Source organism: Mus pahari, chromosome 22 (assembly GCF_900095145.1).
Source record: "Mus pahari chromosome 22, PAHARI_EIJ_v1.1, whole genome shotgun sequence".
Classification (NCBI taxonomy): Eukaryota; Metazoa; Chordata; class Mammalia; order Rodentia; family Muridae; genus Mus; species Mus pahari.
This window is the reverse complement of record NC_034611.1, coordinates 39,231,844-39,244,052: the sequence shown is the minus strand read 5'-3', so window position 1 is coordinate 39,244,052 and position 12,209 is coordinate 39,231,844. Positions and strand designations below refer to the sequence as shown.

The 12,209-nt window shown below is 45.8% G+C and overlaps 1 protein-coding gene across 2 annotated transcripts in view; it reads right to left on the bottom strand.

Moving 5' to 3' along the window:
- Window positions 1–6,737: 6,737 nt before the first annotated feature.
- The window catches only part of Bach2 (BTB domain and CNC homolog 2), a 348,895-nt gene continuing 343,423 nt past the window's right edge, over window positions 6,738–12,209 (bottom strand). The window contains exon 7 of one of the 2 annotated variants that reach the window (XM_021222323.2): window positions 6,738–8,233. In XM_021222323.2, coding sequence (XP_021077982.1) covers window positions 7,751–8,233 — 483 coding nt within the window. In that variant the 3' untranslated portion in view covers window positions 6,738–7,750. The remainder of the gene's footprint in view (window positions 8,234–12,209) is intronic. The other variant, XM_021222322.2, reaches the window with a different exon arrangement.

The window sequence follows — 12,209 nt, the reverse complement described above, 5'->3', positions numbered from 1 at the left end:
ATGCCACAGCCTGTGTGGAGCACAGAGGACAACCTGCAGGCATTGGTTCTCTCCTTCCAGCATGTGAGTTCTTGGTGCTAGGTGTCCTTACGACAGAGCCACCTCATTGGCTCAAGATCTAGTCTTCTAGAGCTATCGAGTTTGTAGGAGAGTCAGCGAAGAAAGACTAAAGGAAGATGAAGGGGCCAGGCCTAACCTTTTAATTTTGATTGAGTGTATAAGTGTTTTGTCTGCCTGTATGTTTGTGCACCACATGCATGCAGTGCTTGAGGCCTGAAGAGAGTGTTGGATTACATGAGGCTGTAGTTACAGATGGCTGAGAGTCACCATATGGATGTGGGAATAGAACCAGAGTCCTTAGAAAGAGCAGCCAGTGCTTTAAGCCACCGAGCACTAACCCAAGTCCAACCCTTTAAAGTATATATTCCATTCCCTCTCCCTCATGTAACTGTGTAAAGTCATTCTGGTTCATCTCCAGTTTTTCGATCAGATTAAAGGGTTCAAAAAGATGAAGTAATGTCCTCCACAGCTAAGGGTTCCCCAGGGTGAAATGTTAACTGGTCCAAACCCAGACAAGGGTATGTAAGGGCCAGGATCCTCCAGGAAGCCATGCTCTGTCCTCTGTGAGTTAGAAGCCCTGAAAAAAAATGATGATTTATTTGTATACAATCCTACTCAACCAGCTTGTGAACGTTTTTTTTTTTTTAAGGATAAGGCTTACTCACTTGTAATGCTGGATGCACAGCGTCGTGTTGCATAGTGTTGGTTGAACTAACATGCTTATATATCCATACTGTGCTGACTAATTTTATGTCAGTTTGACACAAGCTAGAGTCAAATTGAAAGAGAAAAACCTCAGTTGAGAAACCACCTCTGCCAGATTGGCCTGTGGGCAAGCCTGTGGCATATTTTCTTGATTGAGGATTGATGTGGGAGGGGCCTAACTTACTGTGGGTTGGGTCACCCCTGGGCTTGGTGATTCTGAGTGCTATAGGCAAGTTTTATTCTGCCACAGAAGCAAATGGCCAAGGACGGAGATGAAGATGGCTGCCAGCTCTCCATGACCAAGTTTCCCCCAGAAAAGACTGAAATATTAGGCAAAGGTAATCTGCTTCTTAAATTTAAAACGATCTGACCATGACGATTTAGTGCAGTTTACAGCACATAAGGAAGCCCTCCTTAACTCATTAGGGACCTGTGATAGAAATTGTGGCAGATGGGACATTACTTGCCGGACCTAGGATTACATAGGTATCAGGTACTCACGGCGGAGCACGCCTGCCCTCTGCTGGTAGTTTCCCTCTCTCTCCTTGCAGCATGAGCTCGGTGTTATTCACAGACATTTAGTCTACCCACAATGCAGTGTCCATTTCCCCTTCCATAGAAACTGAAGACACTGGCCACTGAACGCATCTTTCTAGCTTAAGGGTTTTTCTTTTTTTCCCCTGACCACAACACTCAGCTTCTGTCCCTTGTAACTCATCTCACACGACAGTGGTTTGTTGCTATACTCTTTACTTTTCGCCGAAGTTGTTGATGGCAGCCACACCAGGTTCCCACCCTGGTCGTAACCCTGTATGCTCATGTGAGGCTGCTTCAGCCTCTGGAGTCACTGGACCTAGGTATGTGCCACCACACCTGGCCTTTTATCTATTTTGTCATCTCTTCTTTATGTAGTTGTAGATCCACCTATGGCTATAAAAACAATGTTCTTTACCCACGGCAACAAACCGCATAGCTACAGTGGAATATCGAAACTGGAAATGTCTCTTAATATTTGATATCTAATCTCATGTGCAACGGGGATTTTTGTTTAAAAATTTAAGATTAAAAACAGCATGGTTCAATTCTTCAGATATCTAATCAAATTAACCAGGGAGCAGGGGAGGGTCCAAACTAAAGGATGAGAAATGGTCTTTTGTAGAGAAAACATTTCTTGAGGCTGTCTGCTCTACAGAATGTGACACGGGGATTAGAAGCTTTGACAATGTAGAATGATATGTCTTTATTTCATTAACAGAAATGGCGTCTAGACAAAATTCAGTAAACACTAGCAATTCAATTGAATGAATTTTTTTTTTGCACAATAGTGTATTTACAACGAGTAAATGAAGTCTCAATTCATTAATCCATAGCAATGCTTTTTCCCAAAAAGGTAAAAATTCTTAGTTACAGAGAATAAGCATCAACAGCCATCTCAATATCTTTACAAGAAAAACCACAAGAAAAACCACAAGAAAAACCACAATCACTTAGGAAAAAAATAAGGCCAAGCGTAAGAACTTGTACAATAAAATGATGCGCTGAATTAAGTTACATTAATCGCATAGAATCTGTGTAAAAAGTATGTAGAAAAACACCTGATGTAACCTGTTACAGTCGTTGACCAGTTATGAGAGGTACGGAGGGTTATACAGGTAGATATGTGTGAAAACTGTCCGTATTGTTCAGCTGGGGAGGGGAGGAGGGGCCGCAGCCCCTTGCATACACTGAGAAGACCCTGTTTTGCATATGGCCTCTGGAGTTTGTAAGGCATTTATTAGAGGTGCACTTGCATCACACTGGTTCCGGAACAAACTCTCACAGGCCCTCTTGCCTTGAATGGCTCACTGTGTCTAACAAGTACCCGAGGCTCCCAAACGCATCTGCCATCTTCCTGATAATTCGTTACAAGGGCTAGGCTCTTCTGTCAGAGTGTGAATGGGCATCCCAGCGTTGCCACAGCCAAAATACACTGTTAGGACCCGAGTGGAGGCCAACTCTCTGTCCCCAGAGACATGTTTGGTAGGAGTTTAGCACCCATCTTTAGGAAAACCCATTTTTTTTTTTTTTTTTGTCCAAGTCCCTTCACTCTTTCCTGATATAGAAATGTCTGATCATCTCCATGGGAGCGTTTGGCACTGAATGTGAGTCTACCTGAAATGAGTGGTCTTGAATACACTTCCATGAATAGCCATTGTTTTATCTGAGGTCAATAAACTGGAATGAAAATGACAGCCAAGAGTTTATCCGTTGCTTGAGAGAGAAACGCATACACCATGCCACAACATCAAACCAAAGCTATAAAAGTTGGGCCTCTGCGACCAAGTGGGATATTCTCCGCGAAATGGCAGCATCATTTCCTATTACAATTAAAATGCACTAATAATTCACTTGTTATAAATATGATCTCCCAGGGTGGAGTGTAGGAAAATACTATACAATTACTTTGCAAGTAATGTTTTTGCACCATCATTTGAATAATTTACCTTTGATCTGCTACGACAAGTCTCTTCAATGTACAAGTACTATTTGCACACACTACTTATGCACAAATATATCCTATGCTACAGCATCAGTCTTTGACACTTGGGTCGTGAGATGGCTCGGGCAGTATTATACATTTTGAACACAAAATATCTCCATGCACAGACTTCCTTTATGAATTACCAACCCCACGAGGCATTGTGGACTGACTTGCCAGAAATGGAATCTGCAACAAAATCCTCAAGTAAATACTAATGATACAACAAAGGGCTTTATTCTTTTAAAATAATCCTTTTCTTTAGTCTGATGTGTGTGTGTGTGTGAGAGAGAGAGAGAGGGCGTGGGGGAGGGAGGGAGGTGGGGAGTGGGGAGGATAGAGGGAGAGGGAGATCTGAGGATAAACCTTGATTCTTGCTCTCTTCTAGATCTGAGATTTCCCCCTCCACTGTAAGCGCTAGTGCAACAGTTTGAAGTCATCAACAACAGCTCCTAGTTTAAGCAGGGCCACCGTGTGTAGGAATATGCAGTCCAATACAGACTCTAAGGAGCTTTACAGACCGACTCATTTTGGAGGACTACTTGTTCCACGAGATGCAGAGCAGCCTCCCCGGGCAAGACTGGGTGGTTTCTGAAAAGGTTTATACTTTCAAACCGTTGTCTGCTTTGTCTTTTTCTTCTTCAGTGGCAACCATAAAGTATTAAAACAAGAGACAAGTCTAGGCATTAGACAGCCCTCCATTCAGGTCCTGGGGTCGCTCTGGGGGCTCCTCTGAGGAGAAGAGGCAGTTAGCATGTTAGTTACTCGCCCTTGGGAAAGCAATGTAAGGATTGCATCCAAAATTATAGTTCGTGTTAAAAAGCAGCATGCCTTGAGAAAGACAGTAAATAAATTACTCGTAGGACAGAAAAATAACGCTCTCTGCTGCAGCATCAGCCCTGATGCCTGAGTCACTGTTGGGGAACCTGGAGGAGAAGTGGCAGGATGGCCTAGTAACTTTGCTAACTTTAGAAAAAGCTTTTTTTGGAAACTGCTTTGTTCCAGAATCAGTGAGTCCTGAAGCCCGACTTTATTCAAGGCACCCCCAGATAACGCAGAGACACAAACACACTCGGCAAAGCACACACCTGCCTGCCCACAGCCCGGGCAACCTGAAGGAGGCTGTTCAGAGACACGGGAGGACCGAGGCTGCTCCAGGGGGAGGCCTGGGTTTGGACAGGATGTTGTAAGTCTGAGAGTCACCTGTGCTAGCCCTGGGCCATGACCCATTCACACCCCAGCCTCTGGGAGACCCAACCAAGCTGTCATGCTGGTCCTGGGACTAGAGTGTCCTTTATCTCTGAGAAAAGACCTTCAAACACACAACTAAATGTCCCCATAAAACACAAACACGGGCCTCTCTTCTTTTCCCTTCTCTTTTCTACAGAGGGAATGAGGTTGACTGAGGGATCCTAGGGAAGGACAGATTGGGGACGTCTGAATTCCACTTGAAGAACTTAGATTCTGGTCCCCGGTGTGCCCTCCCTTTGAATCAACTCAGAAACAATTTTGATAAGCAATGGTTTGGAACAGTCAAAGACACGGAACTGCCCCGTGAGCAACTACACAAAGCCAGTTGCTGTTCCTGGTGGATACTGAATGAAATTGTTAAAAATACCAAAAGAAATAGGAGTTTTTAAGAGTCCTTCGAAAATGCTAGTTCCCATGGCACAGACGGGGTGGAAGAGGAAAAGAAAATGAGGAAGATGAGAGCTGAGTTAGGGCAGAGAGAAACGAGGAGACCCGACCTCCCTGGCCCCCAACCCTGGAAATGGCTGCCACGGGTCTGAGCTACTGGCAACAGAAACTTAGCAGGTAAACTGTGGAATGTGGCAAGACCTCCAGCTGCACACAAGCTGGGAGAACATAAAACAGGCAGAGAGGATTCTCCGAGCTGGTGATGGCCGGAGCAGAATATAAGCCTTTCTGTTTCTTTAAAAGAGGTCACTTAAAAAGGCAATAAGAGAGTTTTTTTAAAAAAAAATACTGTCTGCTGACTCTTGCACCATAACAGGCATCTGTGAGTATCCCATGATTCACGTGGAGCTAAATGTTAGCTTTACCAGCCTTTCATGAAGGCATGCCTCCTGGTGATGGGAACTGTTAGACTAGACCAGGAAATACCAACGGTGTCACAAAGATGGCGGCTCCAAAACAGCTGTATCAAAATCTGTACACACACACACACACACACACACACATGCACGCACCCACGCACATACATACACACACACACTCAAAAAACAGAGGCAGGTTTTAAAAAAATGGACCTATTTTAAAAGAAGTAAAATTCCCCTTAAATTCTACTGCATGAATCAACAACTTCTGGCATTCGTACATACTTAAACGTTTAGCACTACTACAAGTACAGAAAGAAGTTAGTACTACTAGAACATGTTACTAGGGTTTCACTTTTGCCTACTAGTCATACGTTACTTTCCCCTTTTACATGCAGCTTTAATATTGTCCAAAACAATGGCACAGAGGAAGAAACAAGGTCAAAGTGAACCATCCATCTTGTCCCCGTTACCCTCTACTCTATCCCGACATCTGGATAACCTGGCACAGCTGGAGTGGTCTCCAGGCTGCTGAACAAAAGGAGATAGATAGAGACCACTTGGGAGGAGGGAGCTGACTCCTGGGGCATGCCTTCCTGTAAACATGGCTTGCACCAGGATACCCTAGGGCCAGGGAAGCTGCTCTCCAGATTTACAAACCAACTAGTTTTTAGCAAGGGAAGCAGATTATTATTACCTGGGGTGGGGGAAAGGTGGGGGTGAGGGGCGGAGGGCATGGGAAGAGGGCAGAGGGCTCCTGGAGTATCTATCCTATGCCTTGAAGCAGCTTTCAGATAAGAGACATGGGGGAGGGGTGCAGAACAAAACCTCAGAGTACAGAGGGCATTGGATGGGTAAAAAGAAGAAAGAAATGCGTTAGCCTGAGTTCTTGTGGATCCCAGGCTCCATTCTGCCATGTTCGTTCCTACTCTTGGTGAGCTCAATTAATCCAGGGGGCTGCCACTTAAAGCTGAGGCTGTCATTCAAACCCCCTCAGGTCTTAAGATGTGCTGAAGGTCAGGCCTGGGCAGGAAAGCTGGGTGGTTGGGTTAACTGTGCCCTTCAAAGAAGCAGGTCCTACCACATGACATTTCTGAGCACGAGTCTGAGCAGAGGCCAGAAAGAAATGCTAAAATGAAGAGGATTCCTCCCCGGCTTTCTCTTCACCAGTGCCTGTGGCGTTCTAACACACCACCGCAGGCTCCCGCTCTTTTGCTATGCAGTCCTCCGAGCCATTCACTCTTTCCCCGCGTAGGACTTGAACATCCAGTGTCAGCTCTGAATCATCTGCATTTCAGCTTTCCTTGGGGAAAGGTGGGGAGGAAGTGAGCTACAAAAATATTCAAGCAGATTATTGTCTACACATCCTAGGATGGGTTCATTATTTGGCAAGATTGTTTTTTTTTTTTTTCCTACATAATTATCACCTGAGTGCTTTTTAATTAGCTAAAATGTTTTACTTTTTTTAACTAAAAGCAAAGAATATACAATATACTTGAGTTATACCGAAGTTACAACTTCATTTAAGAAAATAGGTTTGACTCAAAACTCAGTGCAAGTGGCAAAGTTGACCATTGCTGTACAGTATCCGCAGAGACAAGGGAAAACACAAGGGGAGAAGAACAGATTCATGGTGCTCACCTGCCACAGTGCGGCGGCACCAGAACCAAACCAACGAAAGTAAAAGCTCTGAGACTGAACCTTGAGAAGCAACTTCCAACATTGAATTTGGTCTGTAAGTAAAGTACAGACTGAAACCGAATTGTGCGGCAAGCAAGATAGCCATGTTAACAGCTACAAAACCAGTTCTGGCATCAGACACAGAAAGAGGAATGTTGGAACCTGTTTGTAAATGATAAATGAAGTTTCCAGTTTGAGGGATGAGAAAATTGAGGCATGCAGGACTTTTTGCATATGGATATATATTTCATATATATTATATATACTATGTACACAGTATAGCTATAAAACTTTGATGTGTATAGAAGCTGTCTTCAATGAAAAAAAATTGAACATTCAGAAGAAATTCCTGAGATAGGGTTTGTGACATTGGGCCACTGAGAGAAAAAAAAAAAAAAATCTGTGGTTGGGTCCTAGAGGTGTAGTCTATCCCTGTGAAGTTTGCAATGAACCCACAGACAGACAGTGTCGACACTGCTGTCTTCCTTGCCAGGGCAAGGGGTAGCACCATTATGAAGGTAACTAGCACTCCTGCTTAGAGGAGGGATACTTCGGAACAGTATTGCTGCTGAGACCGCTGTAGTGTGCACCAAAGTCGCTCTTGGTTCTTCAAGACACAGATGAACAGCGCCACTGGCTGGCAGAAGAACACCCGGATGAGAGAGGTGTGAAGACCCAGGGGGGTGGGGTAGGGGTGGGTGGGTGGGTAGGGCAGAGCTGATCACGCCGGCTAGGCATAATCTTTCCTGGGCTGTTCGTCCGTTGTACACTTCTCAGTCATTTCCTGGCAGAAGTCCACCGTCACCGACTGGCTCCTGGCTTCTAGGGGAGGTCCTCGTTCTGAGAATGTTCCAGGGTCACTGCCTTCCAACCTCCTCCCAGAGGTACAATTCTCAGAGGTGTTGCTGGGCACCCAGGGGAGCCCGGGGGGAGCCGCCCCCGGCTCCAGGCAGCAGGGGACACCTCCTCCTACTGCACACTGGGAGGGTGCTTGAAGGCTCTGCTCAACGCCCACAGGAGGAGGGTTAACACTGGCTCCAGGGAGATCCATGGGTATGAGGACAGGGCAGTACCGGTGCAGGGCCTGGATCTGCTCTGGACTCTGGATGTCTCGACACACCTCCTGGGAGAGGCAGGAGAAGTTGTCCAGGAGCTCCTCCATGCGTGCCTTCAGGTGATTCCTCTCGGACAACAGTTTTTCCTTCTCGCACACCTGTGAGGAAAAGATGAGACGGCTGCATGAAACCTGGACCAAAAGCCTCATTTCTGAAGGTCCTCAAACTTTTATTTCCAGATCTTACACCGGAACCTAACTCCGGAAAGGGTAGGCCAGAATCTAGGACGTTAGAAGACACACTGTCCAGGGAGTGTTGACACACACACACACACACACACACACACACACACACACACACACGCTCTGCCCCAGTACCTGCCTGACCGCTTGGGCATTGTCGCTCACAGCTTTCCCAGTGTGCTCTCCCTCCCTCTGAGGCCCAGGAAGCAACAACCAGTTGAGGTACCTCAACAGCGACTGAGAGTCAAATGGCATCCTGTTTTCCCGAGTCTGGGGTTTGGAGGGAACTGACTGGAAATGTTTTATTTCAAACACAATAACTGAAAATCTTCCCCTAATGCATTAGGTCACTTTTTTTCCTTTCCTATTTTCAAGACAGGGTTTCTCTGGGTAGCCCTGGCTGTCCTGGAACTCACTCTGTAGACCAGGCTGGCCTCGAACTCAGAACTACTCCTCTCCCCCCCCCCCCACTCAGTTACTATTTTTGAGGGGTAAAAGTCAACTAAACTGATATTTTGAAAAAGACAAACAAACAAACAAACAAACTGAGTACAGTGAGAAAAATAAAAGGTCAGCGCTGCCAGGGGTCGAGGGAAGGGGAGATGGCTGGGCCACTACAGTAGGCTTTATGCAGTGACTCTGCCCTGCACACGATGGTACCGACAGCACCCTTGGAAAGTCCATACAGTACTCAATAATGACTGTGAATCAAAGGTAAAGAAGGGGTGTTGGATACAAGTGAAATGTCAGCATATGCCTGTCCATACTAATAAATACACTGCTCCCGTCGGGAGTGTCCAGAATCTGGGACTACTGGGTCTTGGTGGGGACAGAATGACACGGTTCCTGCCCCTGGGACTTAGGCCTCCAAGAGTGTCCATGGCTGCCACGGGCATAAGGCTGGTTGTATAATAATGCACATATTTTACCTTCCTCCTCCAAGGAATGTCCTCCCCGTTAACATTAATGACTCCATGATAATCTGAGACAGTCTGGGAGGCGAAGGCGTGGCTAATGTCTTAGCAAAATGTCTCAGGTTGGGACCTTCAGGACAGCCCTTAAGGCTGTGGAAAAGAACTCTAAAAATATGAGTTCAAAAAAATATATAATTTCTCAGCTGGGCAGTGGTGGCGCATGCCTTTAATCCCAACACTTGGGAGGCAGAGGCAGGTGGATTTCTGAGTTCAAGAACAGAATGAGTTCCAGGACAGCCAGAGCTACACAGAGAAACCCTGTCTCGAACCCCCCCCCCAAAAAAACCCCCCAAACCCAAAAATCATAATGTCTCAACTGTGTAAAAAATAGGGATGCAATATGAATTATATATGAGGGGCTTTAAGAATATAAAGGTACAAAGACAGCTGCATTAATGAGCCAGATTGTCAGAAAGATATAAAGGCAGGTAGATACAAAGGTAGGCAGATTCCTGAGTTCAAAGTCAGCCTGGGACACAAAAAAAGTCCAAGCCCGGGTGTGGTAGAAATGGTAATTTCAGGTCAGGGTCCCATCCAGCTAGCTTACTGTCTGTGCTTAACAGAGGCAGGCAGATCTCTGAATTCTTCTGCAATGTACATGTGTGCTTGCTGTCTCCTAAGAATTAAGGGGCTGGGGTCACAGGATGCTGATTCATAGGATAATCAAAAGGAAAACCAGGAGTAAATGACTGGATTGATATGTAAAATAAAAGACTGGGCTTATGACCTGCAAGAGATCCGAAGAGCGATCCAGAGGATTTCTTAGCATAGCTTAGAGAACTGTTTTGAGCAGAATATAATAGAGAGAACTATCTGGAGATCCCCAGACAAAGAAGATTATAGAGAAAGAAAGAAGACCAGGGAGAAAGCAGGCTGGAAAGCTGTCTGGAGCAGAGCACAGGCTTCTTTTGAGTTGTTTGTTCTCGAAGCTCCCAGACACCCTCCTCTCTCAGACCCCCTCTCCAAGCCAAGGCTGGTCCTTGGCATGGGACACCTGGGAACTCTAGATATTTCCGTTTAATTTTGCTAGAAATCTAAAATGACTATAAAGAAAAAAGTCCATTCACAAACAAACAAACAAACAAAAAACCAAGCAAGATAGGCAACTTCATACAATTAGACCTAACCATCACCCTCTCCAGCTTTTAACAGCAGGACAGACTGAACACAACACATTCTTTGCAGGACCCTGGGAACTGTGCACTGAATCCAGAGCAGGGATCACCCCTGGGCATGGGATGGAGGGGCCTGGGACAGCCTATGCTTTAAAATACTAGCCCACAGTTCTAAGATGTTTATCCCATTAAGCAAAATCCCACATAGGCTCTTGTATTTTAACTTTGTTACCCTTTGAGAGATGAGTTTAGTCTCAGAAAGGAGAGTAATTAAAGTTTTTCTACCAGTATTTGTGTGAGGAAGTGTGGGGAGGGTTCAAAGAAACTGGGTGCTTGAAGCAGTGTGGGGTAGCCAGCCCTCTGCAGGTCTTGCTGGCGAGCTGAGGGGGTAAAACTGAAGAGGAGGGAGAGTGGAGCCGGGTCTCTGACACTGGAGCTGTGCACGGGCCTCATGTGAATGCGATCTGGCAGGCAGCGTGGGTATGTGTATTAGAGAGAGATTTACATGCAGAAAGGACACCTGCTAAAATATTTATAAATTTAGCTAGAAAACATGTTTTAAAAATGAAAAATAAACAGATGTACAAGCGCAGCTTGAGAGCAATACATTATGTGCATCTGCAAACGAGGGTGGTGAGCATGCGCAAACGAGGGTGGTGAGCATGCGCGAGACACTGTGGGAGAGGGGATGCTGGGAAGTAGACAGGAGTGGACTAGACTGGCTGGCTCTTGACCACTCAAGCCGTCCCCTCCACTGAGACACAAGCAAACCGGCCCAGCAACCTGGCCCTCGCTCCAGTGAACCTGGACGTCTAACAGGGAAGACCAGTGTGTCATAGGAAAGCAACCTCCCCGTCCCTTTGCTGCAACTCCTTGTCTAGGCACTACACCTCTGTGGGCTCACTCATCTAAGAAGTGTTCCTGTATACTCTGTAGCGGAAAGAAACAGGTGCCACAGGTGACACGGTTCTAGCTTCTCTTAGAAGAGGAAGAATATATTGGTGATGCACTGGTTAAGAGCTTGGACCTATGGGAGCACATAACTCCAGCACCTGGGAGGCAGGGGCACGAGGACTTCATTTAAGGCCCACCTGGTCTACAGAGGAAGGTCCTGATAATAAACCAGAACTGAAGCCACAAAGGCCCAACTTTGAGTCTCTAAGTCACAGATGTGCGAAATGAACGAGTGAAACTCTCGTTCAGCACCGAGATGCACTGTGCAGCCTTTTTTTTTTTTTTTTTTTTTTTTCCTAACCTGATACAAGCTAGAGTAATTGTTTCCATCAGATTGGCCTGGAGACAAGTCTGTGTGTGTGTTTTATTGATTTAGAATTAGTGTAGGAGGGCCCAGCCCACTGTGTGTGGTACCAGCTCTGGGTTGGTGGTTCCTGGGGTGTAGAAGAAGGAAGGCCGAGCAAGCCATAGGGAACAAGCCTACGGTGAGAAGAGTTCTTGCATAGCCTTGGCATCAGTATGTGCCTCTGGCTCCTGCCTTGACTTTTCTTCATGATGCACTGTACTTGGGAATGTAAAAGCCAAATAAACATTTCCTACCTCACGGTACTGTTGATCATTTTGTTAGAAAGCCAATCAAACCACACAGCATATTATTTAAGGCTTGGTGTTTTAGATATCTGCCGGGTGTTCAGCTTAGATTTTTTTCTAATGTTTGTTCAGAATTGTGCAAGTATATGGACCAGATAATATGCTGGTTATTAAAAACAGGCATCGGGGGCTGGTGAGATGGCTCAGTGGGTAAAAGCACCCGACTGCTCTTCTGAAGGTCCAGAGTTCAAATCCCAG